General features: G+C 44.2%; 1 protein-coding gene across 1 annotated transcript; it reads right to left on the bottom strand.

Annotated features, from left to right (window-relative positions):
• Positions 1-8,400: 8,400 nt before the first annotated feature.
• Positions 8,401-18,271, bottom strand: LOC309515853 (prostatic acid phosphatase-like; the record flags this gene model as incomplete). The annotated part of the gene is made up of 8 exons (XM_082194067.1): positions 18,125-18,271; positions 16,917-17,018; positions 15,797-15,901; positions 14,239-14,371; positions 13,625-13,698; positions 11,895-12,001; positions 10,128-10,302; positions 8,401-8,442 (listed from the first exon to the last, which is right to left on the bottom strand). Exons 1-8 carry the CDS (start codon positions 18,239-18,241, stop codon positions 8,401-8,403), a joined length of 855 nt encoding a protein of 284 aa, XP_082050193.1. The 5' UTR covers positions 18,242-18,271.
• Between the last annotated feature and the right edge of the window lie 367 nt (positions 18,272-18,638).

Consider the following 18,638-nt stretch of genomic DNA (forward strand, 5'->3'; position numbering starts at 1 on the left):
CTGAGGACATCATAGCTGCTCTTCTGCTGTGCTATGATGACCCTTCGCTTTTTCTGGGATTTTCTGCCTCAGGTGCCAAGAACGACTTGGCCTTGAGTTGGAGGGTGAGATCTCATTGCCTGCTCCACCTCAGATTTGAACTGGAGCCTCTTTGACTTGTTTGGATTAAGGTGCACATGCCAAAACGATGCCCCTTCAAAGGCAGACTGGTCTACACCTGCAGAGATCCAGCCCACCCTGTCCTGTGAGCTTTTGTGAGCACTCAAAAGAGAACATAGAAGTACCGAGGGGGGGGGGAGACAGAGAACAAAGATTTGATGGTGTCATGTAAGTTCCCCATAAAAGTGTGTGTGTGTGTGGGGGGAAATTCTAGAGTGAAGTAGTGTGGAAATATTCTTGGTTGATTATTTCTGAGATTTGAAGGAATAGAGTGACCTCTAGTGATTAAGTTGCTTTTTCATCATTTTGGATGTTTTGGAACATGCATTTGCTATATAGACAGTATTTGTTCTGCATGCTTTGTTTGGGGTCATTCATTATGGCCGAAATGGGTTTTGTTATCCTCCATTAAGTACCCTGGTTAATTATGAAAAGCCCACAGGTAACCATATGAATTCCAATTGTTTTTTCATAGGGTACATTTCTGGGTTTCGAATAATCCAGAGGTATGTGAGCCCAGAAGTATACAAACCTTTCCTTCAGTTTCCATAAATGGAAAAACGGTGGCAAATCCTCGAACATTTCAATACTTATGAAGTCAGAAGAAGTCAAGAAGGTATTAACAGAGCGCAATATGATTTGATGACCAACTGGATATTTGAAAATGGTTAACTGCTACTGCCCTTTAACTGATTAACCCACTACATAGAATTGGAAGGAACCCTGAGGGTCATCTAGTCCAAAACCTGTGCAATGCAAGAATTTCAACACGACATGGTCCCCCATCCAATTTGAAAACATACTTCACTTTGCAAATGTGCTAGCAGTTTTATTGCTGCACCACTAAATGTACACATTGCAATATGTACATGCCTACTGTTCGAGAACTCTAGAGGAAGGAAACACCTTTGGTTTATGTAGTTAAGGCAAAGGATCCCTGGATGGTTAAGTCCAGTCAAAGGTGACTATGGGGTACCAGTGCTCATCTCGCTTTTCCGGGCCAAAATCACTACTGGCGCACAAAACACAGGTCAGTTTCACTTGGGCAGGAAGCTTCAAAGGCAAATGGATGGCCTGCAGGACAAACCATTCCTATATTTCTTTTTCAACATATCTGGCACAGGGAGGAGGGAGCTAGAAAACCTATACAGATTGCATGGGGGCAGGGACTTCAAAAGTCCTGTCTAAGTCCCATTGAAATTGTGGGAACTGTGCAAGAGCTTCCATTCAATAGAACAGGGGACAGCAAAATTTTCAGCAGGGGGATAGTCCACTGTCCCTCAGACTTGTGGGGGGGCCAGACTATATTTTGAAGGGGGGGAAATGAACAAATTCCTATGCCCTACAAATAACCCAGAGATGCATTTTAAATAAAATCACACATTCTACTCATGTAAAAACACGCTCATTCCCGGACTGTCCACAGGTTGGATTTAGAAGGTGATTGGGCTGGATCCGGCCCTTGGGCCTTAGTTTGCCTACCCATGCAATAGAAGCTGTAGAAACAGAACAAACTTGCAGTGATAACCTGAGATCATGCAAAGATTGTTCTGATAGGACATCTAGTGTGATGATTACAGCATATCCCTCCATTTTCTGTTTTTCCTTTATTGTTTCTGGCGAGTTTTCTCCCTTTCTCCACTCTCAGTTAGTTGTCAGTGTTTTTACTGCACAGTGACTCTCGCTGGGTCTAGATGGGCTGTGAGAATTCAAACCTTCTGACTAAACTAACAGCTGGATAAATAAGAGTGCCAACTGAAGTTATTGTTGGCAGCTATCAGCCTTGGAAGACAATTGAAGAGTGTGCCTTCAGGGGTGAAGTCAAACCATTGCAGACTTACGGCGCCTGCTGCGGCTGTAGGGACTGATACAGGGTAATATATTAAATGTGTCAACCATTTTGGATGAATGGGGTTCTGACAAAGCTTGTTAAGCTCTGCAGCAGTTTGGAATTAGGAATATCCATATATTCCTAACCCTTAGTAAGGTTGCAAAATAGACCCCTGCTTTCCCCACCCTCAAGTAATTAGATTAAATCTATAGACACACATTAACTTGCAAATTATGCTGTTTGTTCAAGCTAATCTAGTGCACCTATGTGCCTGATTTTATTTGATTGGAAATCTCAACGAGAAGAAGAAAATCTTGATTATGAGCACCACACAAAAGCATCAACAATCATGTAGTGTTGCCGGTGATTTATAACTTTGCCGTCCAGTTTCCTTCCTGAGGAGGTCGGTTTGCTGATTTCCCCTTTCTTTGGCTTTCCTTTTCATCCTGGTAGAAGATGAGAGACAACAGCATCATGACAAAAGGTCAACAACACTGCAAACATTTAGAAATACATATTTAGGAAATTTGCAGATAGTCATTACAAGTTATGTATACATTTGCATTCAGAGAATCTAATGACGAGTGTTTTTATGGAAGAATGGATGCCTTTTTCAGACTATTTAAAGAAGTGTTATAGTGTGATGAACTTGCCAGCAGGGTTTGAGCTATGAACAACAGAAGGAATTAGATTATAATGTTGTGGCTTTCATTTGATAGCTAGAAAACAGGGTGTAGCAGAAGGGGAGAAACAGCAACTCCCCCCCCCCCCCGATATCTTTATTGTCATTGTTCCTTGCGGAACAATGAAATTGAAAAACTACATAACAACTACATAACAACTACATAAAAACTACATAAAACTACCACAAAACTACATAAAACTACATAAAACATTCAAAAACCCCTAAAAAACTCTAAAACCCCATTTTAAAATACACTATACTACAGAGACCCCTTATGCTGCGTTTAGAACCAGAATTGCATTAGAGTAGAAACTGTTTTTCAGGCGGCGAGTCCTGGCCTTTATAACCCTATACCTTCTTCCAGAAGGCAGAAGCTGAAAGAGATCATTTCCGGGGTGCGTACTATCCTGCGCTATCTCTGCCGCTTTCTTATGGCACCTGGCAGCATAGATTTGATCTAAGGTGGGAAGAGTGCACCCAATAATTCTCTCTGCAGTCTTTACAACCCTGGATAGCATTGTTTTTTCCCTGGCCATGCAGCTCCCAAACCACACGCACAGACCATAAGTTAGTATGCTCTCCACAGTGCAATGGTAGAATGCCATCAACAGGTGTTTGAGAGATTGTTTTTCCGGAGGATTCTCAGAAAATATAACCTCTGCTGTGCTCTCTTCACCAGGTCTTTGCTGTTCTCTCCCCAGGTTAGGTCGTCTCTCAACTCCATTCCCAGAAATTGAAACACTGAGACCTGTTCCACGCACTTCCCCTCAATAATAAATGGCTGAATATTCAATTTACATTTCCTAAAGTCCACAATGATCTCTTTTGTTTTCTTTAAGTTAAGCAGTAAGTTGTTTTTCCTGCACCACTCCCCCAACTGCTCAACTTCCTTCCTATAGGCCATCTCCCCCTCTCCAGCCGTAATTAAACCAACCACCGTTGTATCATCTGCGAACTTAATGATCTTATTACTGGGGTATTTGGGGGCACAGTCAGCTGTATAGAGCATGTATAAAAGCGGGCTCAACACGCACCCCTGCGGCGTCCCCGTATTCGTGATGAGATCCACAGAGACGTGGGAACCCAAGCTGACCCTTTGGGAAGGGTTTGATAGAAAGTCTAATATCCACCTGCACAAACATGGTGGAAGTCCCAGGTCTAATAATTTGGGCACCAATCTATGCGGAAGAATAGTATTAAATGCAGAACTAAAGTCTACAAAGAACAGTCTCGCGTAGTTCCCTTGCTTCTCCAAATGAGTCAGGACAGCATATAAAGCCATTGCCACAGCATCCTCTGTGGATCTCTTTGGCTTGTACGCAAACTGGTAAGGATCAAGTCCCACTGGCAGACAAGATAAGATGTGCTTCCAGCCACCCCATCCGGGCCCATAGCCTTCCTCGTGTTTACCTCCTTTAATATTTGCCTCACTTCTCCCTCTTCCACCCTGGCAGCATTTCCTGTAGGTAGTGACGCCAATAGCTCTGGCATCCCTGTTGGAGTCACTGTTGGTGTCACCTCAAATCGGGCAAAGAAGGTATTCAACTCTCCCACCAAGGAAGCAGTATTCTCTACCATTGATGAATTCCTTGATTTATAACCAGTCAGATGTTGGACTCCCTGCCACATTTGTCTAGTATCATGATTTCTCAGATGGTCCTCAATTTTTCCTCTGTACTCCGCTTTTGCTTTCCTGATAGCCCTCTTCAAGTTCGCTCTTTCTATGCCATACAATACCCGGTCCCCAGTTCTAAAAGCAGAATTTCTGGCCTTCAATAATCTCCTAACCTCTCCTGTCATCCAGGGCTTCCTATTCGGATACAACTTAACATGCTTTTCCCTGGTGACACTTGCTGTGCAGAATCTAATATAATCCAGGACCGTTGATGTATAAGTTTCTAGATCTTCATGGTCGAAGATATTCCAGTCGGTCTCCTGGAAACAGTCCTGCAGTTGCTGAGAGGCTCCCTCAGGCCACACCGTAACCATCCGTGTTTGTATCTGGCCTTGTTTCCTGAGGGGTGTGTATACTGGTGCCAGAAGCAGGGACACATGACCTGAACCACCGAGGTGCACCAAGGTCTTGACCTCATATGCCCATCTAATGTTTGTGTACACCTTGTCAAGAGTATTTTCTCCTCTTGTTGCACACTCAATGTGCTGATGGAATTTTGGGAGTACTGCCCTCACATCTGTGTGATTGAAGTTCCTCGCAATAATCTGCACAGCCTCCGGGTATCTGCTCAATTGAGCATTGATGTTTTCATGCATACTGCTCATGGCCCTGCTATGTACACCGCTGTTAACACCACTGTTGTAAATTCCCGGGGAAGATAGAAAGGTCTGCATTTAATTGTCAGAAATTCCACATCAGTAGGTATCCAACTTGACAGAGTCCGTACACCAGTTTTGATTTACAAAAATGCACACACCCACCCACCTTGTTTCTTGCCAGAATCCTGTGTCCTGTTCTACCGGTACGTTGTCAACCCTTAAGCAGTATTGCCTGGAAAATGGGGTGGGAAGTCAACAAAAATAAGAGAAAATATGAAAGTGTGTTTTGACTGTGTATGTTAAAAAGGTTGAAATTTAGTAAAGCATTTTTTTACCTGTACCTCCTCTCCCTAATTATTTCCCTTTATTCAAACACCACAGCTCGCGTCCGATGTGGTCCCAACGGCTCCCTCACTACTCCATTTCCAACGGCCAAGGGCGTCCGACAAGGCTGTCTCTTGGCCCCTTTACTATTTAATCTTTATCTTCATGATGCAATTTTCACTCTGAAGCTAGCATCTAAGTATCCTCCTCATTTAGCAGGCCACCCCATTGCCTCCCTTTTCTATGCTGATGATGCTGTCATTTTATCCAGAACGGCTGCGGACCTAGCAAATGCAGTTAATGCATTTATCGCCTATTGTAAGGCGGAAGCTCTCAATATTAATTATAAAAAATTGAAAGTCCTCCACTTCACTCGTTCCCGCAAACTCAAGTTGGAGCCACTTAAGATCACAGGTGGCTATTTAGAAAAGGTAAAAGCCTTTAAATATCTAGGCCTAATATTCACTTATAATCTCTCCTGGTCCACCCATCTACAATCTGCCTTTCTCGCTGCAACCACGACCTCTAACGCCATTGTCCGATTTTACCACCAGAAGGGCGGCAAACACCTTCCAGCAGCAATTCAAATATTTAATGCCAAAGTTGTCCCTAAATTATTATATGGATGCGAAGTATGGACTACAGCAATATCAGGTAACTTGGATCGCCCACTTCATATGTTTCTGAGATCTCTTTCCGGCATCCCGAGATGTGTCTCAGGTGCAGCCTTACGACTCGAGTTCGCCCAGCCCCCAATTGTTAAACGAGCATGGAGTCGAGCCATTTCCTACAGCCTCCACCTATTAGCATCGGATGCCCGAATTAGAGGTGGTTTTTCCAATCTGATCCCAAGAGGTATTCATAACTCCCCTTGGAAAACTACAATTAACCTCAAACTCCGCTCTCTTCTCAATCTGAATTGTAAAACTGTTCTTAACTTAGAATGTATCAGCCCGGCGGCCCTACCTCCAATTAAAAAGAAACTACAGCAACTTGACTTCTCTAACACAGCTTCCTATGCAAGAGGACCGTGTTCAGGCCTAGCCCTTGCTATCCCACCCCCTGAAGGGATCCCTCTATACTGCTTCACAATTCCTTCGGAACTCCCCTCGTGAACAAGTTCCATCTCCCAATCCAGCCTTGGATAGTGTCCCTCTTTTTGCAGGATTCTGAATGCTGGATTACCGAGATGACAGCTAACTTCCTGCTTAGTGTGATGAAGAGGAAAGCGGCACTAACTTCTTCCTTAACACCACAGCTGCAGTCGACACGCCGCACAATCGAACGAAATTCCAAGTAGCCTTATTGTACAAGGACAATCGAGTTAGGACAAATCTGAGGAGCTGAAGGACCCTTTAACGGTCCTCCTCCAGCCTCACCAGTTTTTTTTTTGTTTTTTTTTTCTTTCTCTAAGTAATCGCCCAGGATGATATCTACCTTTACCTCCCCACCCCCATTTTATGTTGTTATTTTAATGTATATCATGCTATGGCCACATGGCTAATGCAATATATAAATAAATAAACTACCTCTACAGTGGACGCTCAGGTTGCGAACATGATCCGTGTGGAATGCGTGTTCGCAACCTGCAGCGTTCGCAACCCGCACCTGCGCATCTGTGCACACGTGGGTTGCAATTCAACGCTTCTGTGCATGCACAAAGTGCGATTTAGCTGAAACCCAGAAGTAACCCGTTCTGGTACTTCTGGGTTTCGGCAGCCCATAACCCGGGAAAAATGCAGACTTCCGGGTTGGTGCCTCTGGTAATGGCGGAATTCCTCTGATCGGGAGGAATTTTCCCCGTGGGAATTTGGGTCTGGCCATCACGGTGAAGGTGGAGACCCACCAAAAAGTCACAGGCGGGAGAAGCCTGTGAGCGTGGGATTTGGCGGGCACCTTTTGCGCCTCCCCTACTCGTGGGGAAACCCAGTTTCGGGGGTCCGGAGCGACGTGGGGTGAGTAGTGCGGTGCTTCGAATCGTCTGCTTCTTCCACGGAGCGAAGCCGCATTGCTGTTGCCGGAGAGTGCTGACTTTTTCCTGTGGACAATTTGATTTTAAAGTACTTACCCATGAGTAGAGCTGAAGCGGGAGAATTGGATTTCTAAAAGTTTAATTTGGTATCGTAACGGGGAGGTTCAATACAGGAAGTCTGCCTTCCCCTTTTGTAAATAGACTGAAGCATTGAGGCTGTAAGCTGAAGCCTTGGAAAGCCTATTGTAAAGGACTAAATTTCCATCGGTAAAGAACATTAAACCCCCCCTTGGGAGGCAGGAGAAGAGGGGGGGAAGTTGTGAACTGAATATGCCTGCGGGAGAGAGCGAAGAGTGTTAAAATACCGCCACTCAGACCCTGGAAACTGGCTGCTAGCAGGACTGACGTTTTTTGGAAGGCTCACCGACAGCGATTAGAACGTTCGTTGACAGTTAGCTAATAAGAGAAATACATTGTTTCTACTGTCTCCGTCTGCTTTTAAAAAGGAGTAAAAGTAACTGAAAATTGAAACTAACTTCATTGTTTGAGCTGTGTTTAAAAGAGGACATTATTGACTAATATAAACAGAAACTGTTTCCCCCTAGAGGAAGCCTTTGAAACTGTTACAAGAGCTGGGCTGGGGGAATTTCCAGGTGCAAGATAAAAAGCTGTGAGACTCTGGGACTGACCTTGAATCGTTTAAGTGTTATGGCAAATGGAAAGGAAAAAACGGACTAGTCAATTCTTGAAAAAACATTAAGGTCTGGGAGGACTTAGCAGCAATCTAGGAGAGCCTCAATATCAGGCCCCCCTGCTTCTTCTCCTATTGCGTTTGTGACAGTATATTCAAAATCAAGAGGTATGTCGACAGAAGAGGCCTTAGCGGATGCATTAAGTAAGATAAATGATTCACTGGAACAGCTTAACAAGAAAACAGACGTGATAAATGCGAAAGTGGATGCTGCAACTATTAAAATTGACTTAAATACAGAAAGTATAAATAATCTGGGACAAAAGGTGAATATCAACACAGAAACAATTCAGAAATTGATACAGAAATCTATTTTGACACGGCAGACTGCGGAGGAAGCTAGGGAGAAAGCCGTTGCTGCTGAATGTAAAGTAACACAATTGGAGAGAGAGAGAGTCCCAGCCTTACAGAGGCAACTTGATGACCATAAGTCGACGCTTGCTATGCTTGAATTTAAAGAAAAACAGACAAATTTGAGGATCAGAGCCTTACCTGAATTGGAGAAGGAAAGTTTGATAGACTTCTTCACACAAAAATTTGCTGATTTTGGAGACTTGGATTTTGGTCAAGAAGAAATTAAAACTGTGAGGGCCTTCAGATTTGGAAGAGGAGGGAAAAAAGAGAAGAATAGAATAAGAGACTGTACCAGAAGAACCTAGAAGTACAACAGCCAAGAGTGGAAATTTTTAAAGACGTCCCGAAATACCTTTTGGATCTTAGGTCTAACTACGGAGATTTGGTTGCCCTGCTGAGAAGGAATAAAATCATCTTTAGGTGGGAGTTTCCCCAAGGTCTATTCTTCAGCTTCAAAGGAAGGAAAATAAAAATAAGATCAGTAGAAGACAAAGTAAAGTTTTTGTATAAATATGAAGAAGATCTGCAGAAGGGACTTGGAAAAGAGCTAAGAGCATCGGACAGAAGATCACCAGGTTGATGGACTATATGGAACTGGCGGAAATGACTGGCAGAATCTGAGACCAGGGAGAAGAGTTGGTGGAAGAAGAATGGAAAAAGTTTAAAGACTATTTATAGAAATATTGTAAAATTAATGAATGTTAGAAAAATGTTGGAATGAAGTTATATGGCTTTAGTAGAAATGTTATAAGGAATTAGGTATAAATAGATTATTAGAGTATTAAAGGAAAAATAAGGGTAGAATATGTTAAGAGAATTATAGGATAGAAAATAGAGGAAGATGGAAAGGAATTGCTGAAATAATTAATAGAAGTGGAATACAAAAAGGGAGATGTGAGGAGGTCGTTGAAACAAGTGAATGTAAGATAAGATATTGAAATTGTATGATGTGTGTTAAACTGTTTTTGTTTTGTCTTGTTTAGTTTATTGTGTTAGTGTTGTGTAATTTTTTTATATTGTATTGTATTGTCTTTTTTTTCTTCTTTCCTTTTTTGTAGTGTTTAAAAGTAATAAATATTATTTTTTTTAAAAAACATAACCCGGAAAAATGCAACCTGAAGCATCTGTAACCCGAGGTATAACTGTAAGTATTTACTAAAAAAGTAGGAATCGGTGAGGAGGAAGAATAGTCTGCCTTTATGTCTTCCACTTCATTCCCTTTTTAGGTAACATATTACAATTGTTGTAGCTTTCCTCCCAACAATGACGTCCTCCAAAGTACACTGGGAATTGCATTTTACCCCTCACAAAGCTATAATTCCCGACAGCTTTAACAAACTATAGTTTCCAGGATAACAGGGCAGTCTGCTTTCCAGTGTCTCGAGGTTGGGGCAGGATGAAGGTGGGGGGGTGGGAGCTGCATTCCTAAAGCTTCAAACCTCAAACAGGCCAGCCCCACTAATTACAGTGGTACCTCGGGTTACATACGTTTCAGGTTACAGAGTCCGATAACCCAGAAATAGTACCTTAGGTTAAGAACTTTGCTTCAGGATGAGAACAGAAATCGTGCTCTGGCGGCGCAGTGGCAGCAGGAGGCCCCATTAGCTAAAGTGGTGCTTCAGGTTAAGAACAGTTTCAGGTTAAGAACGGACCTCCGGAACGAATTAAGTACTTAACGCGAGGTACCACTGTATTATGATTTTGAGAGGAAAGTCAAGCTGGGACCTTGAATGATGACACATCCGTTTTACACATGTTTGTTTCAACCCTATCTTACCTTTCTGCCACGATGCCACCTATGGTTACATTCTCCTTCCCAGTTCTCTGGTATGACACGATAAAGCAGGTGTTTAAACCGACCAAAGGGACAAACCGCTTTACAGTCTGGCAAAACGAGCTGTTGGGGTGGAGCATCAGTACTGGTCCGATAGTACATCTCGACGGTGTACTCACTGAAAAGAAGAAAGTCAGGTCACCCCCTGATTGGATTCCTATGTGGTCATTCTCATAAGATGCAGCCATATATTGCCCAGGGACATTGGCGCTAACTCCAGGGGGCCAGGGGGGCCGGGTACCCACAGAACTTTTGCTGTGGGTGCCTGGCCTCCACCCCTGCCCCCGCCGCCCACTATCCCTGCTGTGCACTGCTGCTGTCTGGCAATGCCCACTCCATTTCTTTCCTTCAGTGCATCTAGCCTGTAATTGAAGCGTGTCCCCACCTGCCCTCTCAAGCACACCTTTGCATGCACCACAATGGGACTTGTGCAGAGGTGGCAAAACACCAAAGGACCTACATGCAAAATGCAACTGTTGCTTCAGCAGCAGCCTTATGTCTTAAGACCGTCGATGTTGCAGCTGTAGTCCAACAACATCTGGGGACTCTAGATTGAAGAATGCTGGCACAAAGTGTGGCTCAACCCTTTCAATCCCTTTCTGTCTTTCAAAGGCAGGTACACCTCAGCCATTCACCTATGAAATGCACTTCCAATAGCATTTTGGACAGCTGGGTGTCAAGCTGAAACACAGAGGAATGCATACACTCCAACATTTCTCCAATGAAAATAGGGACGTCCCATTCCATAATGATAATTCATACCCCACACATCTTACTGGGTTGCCCCAGCCACTCTGGGCAGCTTCCAACGTATCATATTCTTTCCTCTATAGGACACACTTTCCCCCCTCCAAAAATTAAGGGGAAATGTGTGTGCATCCTATGGAGCGAATACAGGCTCCTTGGCTTCAGCGATATCAATGCAAAGCCTCCGAAGCACAGGAGTGCTCCCTCCGTGCTCCGGAGGCTTCGCGTTGCTTTCGCTGAAGCCTGGAGAGCAAGAGGGGTCGGTGTGCACCGACCCCTCTCGCTCTCCAGGATTCAAGGATAGCTGCCTGAAGCCTTCGGAGCGCAGCGCAAATTCCCGCTGCGCCCCACAGGCTTCAGGTTCCTTTTGCTGAAGCCGGGAGAGCAAGACTCTCCCGGCTTCAGCAGAGAGGGAGAGCTGCGCAGCGTTCCTTCAGCCAAGCAGGAGGAGAAATGGAAGGGGCTCCGTTTCTCCTGCTGCTTCACTGAAAGGGCGCTGAGCAGAGAGGGGGAGATTTTCCCCCCCTTGTTCTCCCCCTCTAAAACAAGGTGCGTCCAATGGTCGGGTGTGTCCTATAGAGCGAAAAATACGGTATATAAAAACATGATAATATGTTAAACATTAAGAACAACCTTCCCCATACAGGATTGCCTTCAGACAGCTCAGGGCTGGGATAATTCCATACCCTCCAACATTTCTCCAATGAAAATAGGGACTTTCTAAGAAAAAGTGAGAAGTTCTGGGATTAAATAAGAAACTGGGACAGCTTCTCTAAATTGGGGGTGTCCTTGGAAAATAGGAACACTTGGAGAGTCTGGGAACGCATCTTTTTTTTGACTCATTTTAGCAGTGCACGAATTGTGAGAAGAAATACTGTGTTCTGTGCAGGTTTGAGAAGGTGAGTGAATCTTGTTTACCCAATATACCATTGCTGATTATTTTATCTATGCATCAGTACTTACGCATTGTCTTCTTGATATAGCTCAAAAAAATGGCAAGCGGCGAAGGGAGGTAGATGTTCTTTGAAAACTCCCATTGCTACCTGGAGAGCTGCTAGTGTGACATCATGCTATAAAAAGAAAATAAAGAATTCCTTACTACTCCCATGACAGAAGTGCGTTTGTGTATAGAGTACTTAGACACTGTTAGCTCTAAGCCGGGCCGGCCCACCCATGAGGCAAGGTGAGATGACTGCCTCAGGTGGCAAGTTGCACAGGGGCAGCAGGTAATGATGCCAATCTTTATTTCCCCTTTCTTCCTGAGGCAGATCTTCACTACATTTTGTGTCCACCTCATGTGCCAAAATGTCTTGGGCCGGCCTTAAGTTCCAAGGATGTGGTATCAGACAAAGTCCTCCACTGTGGTCTATGGCATGCGATGGATTTAATTGCAAAAGGACCCCTTTCGCAAGATTACCCAAGCAAGAATTTAAAGAGAATGAAATGTGCAGCCCCGGGGATGTAGGATCTTGTTTCAGACATTTCTTCAGTATTGTTTAAACATGTAGTTACTTCACATTTGTGCTTCATTCTGCATACATCCATCTGAAATAAAGTTTATGCTACTCACTCTTCTGCATATGAATCCAGGACTGTATACACATATTGTACATAAAATGTGTGTACTCCAGTCATGCAATCTATCTGCCCTAAAAAGGATTGCACAGGCAGGTCCTATGTATGAACAATGGAAAGGTCGAGTATGTCCCTGTTGGGTCTCCAAGATCTCTCAGGGGTCTTTATTGCCACCAGCCATGGAATTCTTCTGAGAGACTATCTGAGTTGGGAGTAGGGGAAGTTGTTTTGCAGTTGTTCTGTTCCAACTTGGATGGTTGTTCCCAGAAGGTGGTGCTTTGGGAAGGTGGCTTGGGTGCTGTGGGGTTCTGCAGGCTTTGATTTACCTTCCATTTTGTTTAACGTTTACTAGAAAGTACTGAGTAGGGTTATTAAGCATTTTGGAGTCAATACGCAACTCTGCTCCCTGAGGGGAGGAGGCACATGTCTATATCCAGCGCCAATAAGAAAGTGAAACTTGACAATGTGAATTATGTAAGAACCTGTCATATTCATATTGAAAAATGTATGATTTGTGGTTTGGAATACAGAATGTGAGCGGTAACAGAATGGAGAAAGCCCTTTAGCAAATACATGCCAGCACTGAAACTGACAACATGTTACAAGACACTTGGGATCTCCCCTTTCTGCCCTAGAACATGACTCCAGAATCTAGCTGAGATTTATTTATTTTTTGCATTATTGTTGTCTTTTAAGTTATACTCATGAGACCTGGGGATGGCCTTGAGGTTGCCTTCAGTATCAGTGAGATGTTGCATTAATCTTGTATATGTGTGAGATTTCCACTTCTGTTTTGCAGAAAGAGCACACCACACCTGACCTGGGTTGGAGGGCTCTGCAGGTTTCCTAGCCTCCAGCCTCCCCATATATTCCCAAGTACAATGTACTGTGTGGGGCCCAATCCGAATCAGGAGGGCAGGGCCACAGATCAGGGGCACAGCTGCTTTCACTTCAAATTTAAAAGCGTTAGCTTTTAACCCAACTTTTAAAATATGTGACGAGCGTAATGTGAATTGAGTAGACAAATCGTGTTGCCAAACAGAAAGGGGAGCTAGAAAGGAGCAGGAAAAATGTGAGCTACAGAAGGTTTGGTCAATTTAAAAACTGTTCATACGTACAGCTGAATACATTAACATTTTTCTTCCTTTAGGAATTCGTGTCATCTGATCCAAAATCTCTTCCAGAAGGAGACCTTAATGGTGATGAAAAAGAATACAAATGATGGTGAAACCAGTAAGCCATTCCCAGCCTTTCACTCCCCTTTATCACTGCGGTGACTCCTCCCTGCTCCCCAAAAAGCTGGGACTGAGAACATCTAACTTTGTTGTTGTTGTTGTTGTTGTTGTTGTTGTTGTTGTTGTTGTTGTTGTTGTTTTCAAGGTGATATGGAATCCTAGCAATGCCCTCCAAACACAACCACTGTCACCAATAATAACGTGATCAATACATGTTGTAGAGTCTGGCTGTTTCCCTGGCAGAGGCTGGCAACCACAAAGGCATTTGCTCATCACTCTCTGGATGGTGACGGGAGCAGCCTAGGCCCATGCTGGACGGGTGCAGAGGTAGGCATACACACATACATGTGCTTTTGCACACATGAGTCATGTGCCCCTTGAGGTATGTGTGTCCAACCCTCAGTGCAGCCCCTGAGGCAAAAAAATTAAAAAATTAGCTGCCCCCACTTAAGATAAAGAAGGATACATGCATGTCATATTGAATTTTCCCTCCTTACCTCCTTGTAGTTGTGATTTTTCTTCTCTTTTGTGTACCCCAAACATGGCATGTAAAGAAAAGGCCAAAAGCTTTCCCAATTTGTCCATGGCTTTATCATCAGCCCAGTCTGGGCGAGGCAAGTTATGGATTTTCTACAGTTAGGAAAAAAAGAAGGTTTTTTCCCCTCCTGTGATCCATGCCCTCCCCGCCCCCCCACAGTTACCTCTTCTCTTGATTCATATCTATATTTAGGAAAACCCATTACATGCCACCTTTTGGTTTACATAAAGTGGCTCACAACCACCAACAAAAACCAGAGCCGATAAAAACATGTTATAATGAGAGGAGGCTGGGGCTGGATCTACACACAGTTAAAAAAAAGGGTGTCACATATTTATAACACAGTTATAATGATATAGTTGACTGAGTGTAGCTGAGTCCTTGGTCTGAATAAATTTCTGTGGTTCTAAGGTCAGAGTTAGACTAAATAGGTTTTTGGAGTCGCCTCCCCAACCCTGTGACTCTGGTGTTTAAATAAAATGACTGCTAGAGTGGTCAGCCAAGATGGATGAGCTTAGCCTGATAGATTCTCCTTTTTGGGAGAATGGGCCTTTCCATAACTAAAGAGGTGGCCCAGTACAGGTGATGTGTTGCCTGTGCCACAGAAACTAAGTAGCCGGAGCTCATTATGGGACATTTATTTCTTCCCTTTCCCCTACCCTGGTGACATAGGAGCCAACTCCTAGAACCCAGTCCCTTCGGGTCCCCCAATAAAATATTTGAGGGGGGCAGGCCCAAAGTTGATAGGCATTGCCCCCAAATGGCGTGCGTATGCCACATCATGTAATTGATTACGGGGGTAGGGCTTACCTGCCCCCCCCCATATTTTATTCAAGTTGGCACCCCTGGGTCTAAACAGTAGCTTGGACCACTCTGCAGTTTCTGTTGCTATGGTGACACAAGCAGTATTGAAAACAGGGCCGCTAATCACACTGGTGGAGGAAGAGGGGTGGGGGGGAGCGCACGCCCCTGGGGCGCATGCTAGCCCCGCCCCCACCTGCTCTCCGCCCCCCGGTGCCGGAGCATGAAGCTCCGCCATTGGCTAATCATTGTTCCACATGAAGTGCTCTCATTTGCTCCTGGTTGCCAGATCTTGTTCTAACCTATTACAGTGGTGCCTCGCAAGACAAAATTAATTCGTTCCACGAGTTTTGTTGTCTTGCGATTTTTTTCGTCTTGCGAAGCACAGTGTCGGGAAAGTTTTGGAAAAGCTTCAAAAGTCACCAAAGTCTTTAAAAACCTCAAAAAAGGCTACCACACCGCGTTCTATGAGTTGCTCCTCGAAGTCAAGTCGCAACTGTATTAACGGTGTTAAGAAAAAGGAAACAAACTTGCAAGACGTTTCCGTCTTGCGAAGCAAGCCCATAGCGAAAATCGTCTTGCGAAGCAGCTCAAAAAACAAAAAAACCTTTCGTCTAGCGAGTTTTTGTCTTGCAAGGCATTCGTCTTGCGAGGTACCACTGTATTTTGTTGTTGTTATTGGAGCCGGATGAGTGATAAAGTTCTCTTAGAAATACCTGAACAACTAAAGCATCGTATGCCTTCCAGAGTTTGAGACTTTTATAATCCAGAACCGTTGGCAAGTCGTATCCCATGTTAGCTGCCATTTTACCTAGAAATTTCTGAAAGAGAAAGAGCAGAAGGATCAATAAATCACTAAGTGCGAATGGGTACGCAGGGATCAATAGCGCCTGTTCCTGTTGGTGTGTTATGATTTGGCAAAGTTTAGCCCTGTCCTTTAATACTGTACAGGCTTTTCAAGAATAAAAGGATCAGTTTCTCCACTTCCCAGATGATGGGAAGGGAGCAAATTGGGGGCCCTTTCCCCTCATTCCGACCTGCCACTCAAAGAAAGCGGAAGGGACCCTTCATTCCCTTCTGGTATTCAGAAGGGAAGGGGTTAAGCACACTGACATTGGACCCTGCAAATCTGGAAGTGCTCTTGTCTTCCTTGCCAAAACAACAAGACCATGGGTAGGCAAACTAAGGCCTGGGGGCTGGATCCGGCCCCATCGCCTTCTAAATCTAGCCCGCAGATGCTCCGGGAATCAGCGTGTTTTTACATGAGTAGAAGGTGTCCTTTTATTTAAAATGCATCTCTGGGTTATTTGTGGGGCATAGGAATTCCTTCCTCCCCCCCCAAATATAGTCTGGCTCCCCACAAGGTCTGAGGGACAGTGGACTATCCCCCTGCTGAAAAAGTTTGCTGACCCCTGAACATGACAATCTGTCTAGACATCTTTCCCTTTTGGGAAAATTTATTCTCTGTTTATTTTGCAAGCAGGTGAGAACAAGAGAAATAAAACACTTCAAAGCTACATACACAAGTACATGGGTTGCATTTTCAGGTAGAGAAAGAGTTTCCCTATTGGTGAGTTGATACACCTCTAGTTTTAAGTAGCCTAGAGGAGCGCTTGCACAACTAATTTTTTAAAAAATGACCTGGAAGAAAACAGCAGCGACAAATTTGTCATGAGCAAACAGGTTTATAGTCTGGCGCTACAACGGTTTGGCTGTCAAATCAGACATTTGCTGCACATTCCTCGGGATGTCTACTCCAAAGTAAGACCCATTGACGTCAGTGGGACTGCCTTGCAGGGACTGCAGCCTTAAAGTTACCGCCTCTCCCTTTCTTACCATGTGCTTTTTCAGTTTCCCCCTGACTGTTTTGGATTCAAACGTTTCCTTTAGAAGTTGGTCATACTTCGGACATTTGGCTTTGACAGGAAAATACAACAACTAAAATAAGAACAAATAAATAAAATGTATTAACTAACTACAAAGGCCTCCTGATGGTGTCTCCTGCCTGTGCATAATCCATGTGTCCATCCTAAATTTGGATTATGATTAATAGTCTGAGGTTGTTTGCACACTTTCAATACTTTGGCAGGCGGGAAAATGCTTAAAGCTTGATGCTGTTGAGACTCTTGAGGCTGGAGTCTGATTTCTGTTGCATTACACCTCCAACCCAGCATTACAGGTCTAAGCCTTCTATTTCTCTCTCTTAATATATATATATATATCTCAATCTCTCTTAATATATACCTGTCTACACCTTGAATAGGTCTGTGTTCTCTCTGTTAATGTGTGTGTGCGTGCGTGCATATCCCGTATTTTTCGCCCTATAGGACACACTTTTTCCCCTCCAAAAATGAAGGGGAAATCTGGGTGCGTCCTATGGGGCGAATGCAGGCTTTCACTGAAGCTTGGAGAGCGAGAGGGGTCGGTGCGCACCGACCCCTCTTGCTCTCCAGGCTTCAGGAACACATCCGCAGCCTAGGCAGCCCTGAAAGCAGAGCACCCGCCGCTTTGGGAACACATCCGCAGGGCTCCCTACGCTCCGGATAGCAGCCTGCCGCCCGGCGCAAAGGCGCCCTGAAGCAGAGCGCCCCGCGCGCCGGACAGACATCGGCCAGCCCCACAAGCTAAGGGGACAGCAAGGAGGCGCAGTGCCGCCATCCCGCTGTTCCTGGTTCGGTTTCCCCAACCTGCTTTTGGGGGGGGGGAAATAAAGGGGAAAATCCCTTTATTCCCCCCCCAAAAAAACTAGGTGCGTCCTATGGGACAGAGCGTCCTATGGGATGAAAAATACGGTATATATTCTCTTTTAGGTTACCATGGATTCAGCTGGAATGGTAAAGAAAAAGTGTTTTGTATGTGTTGTATGTGCGATATAATATTGAGCCACCAGGAGGCGACATCGAGTCCTGTTTTTCTCTACTTGTTTTCCCTGTTTAAATTGACCACACTTTAAACTGAAACGCTTCTTTGATGTGTCTGGATCCAGCCCATGTTTTCATTGCACAGGGAGCAGGAAAGGTTAAAAATACCACACGCTTTCTTGCCTTGTCATCTGAACGTGGCACAGTATGAACTGGAATTGGTTGCCAAAGGATCTCTTTGTTCCAGATTTGGTTTCCTTTAGGAGGAAAGAGTCCGGCCAGATTGGCTTGAGCGCTCATAATGGTTCGATCAGTATCTGTACTTCGGACATAAATCTAGAGAGTGGAAAAAAGGAAAAGTGTAGTTATAGGATAGTGTTGTGTTTTTTTGTTTTGTTTTGTTTTTTGATCCTACAACCGAATGTATAATTCTATGTAAAGTTGATTTGAATCCCATTAAAATACTCTCTTGGGGAGACTTGGACATTAAGCATATACCCCAAAGAGAAACAGAAGAAAGAACAACATTTGAGAATCATTGGTGAATATTTCTTCCCTTTTTCTGCCAGGAGCCATGAGGTAGATTTGACTGACAGGCCACCTGTTCCTGTGTGTTCACTCTGTTGTGAGAGCTGGCGAGTTCATGTGGGTATGTGAAAGTGTGAGTCGTGTCACTGGACTTCACAATTCATTTTCT

Source organism: Podarcis vaucheri (genome assembly GCF_965113315.1).
Source record: "Podarcis vaucheri genome assembly, chromosome: 12".
NCBI classification, from domain to species: domain Eukaryota; kingdom Metazoa; phylum Chordata; class Lepidosauria; order Squamata; family Lacertidae; genus Podarcis; species Podarcis vaucheri.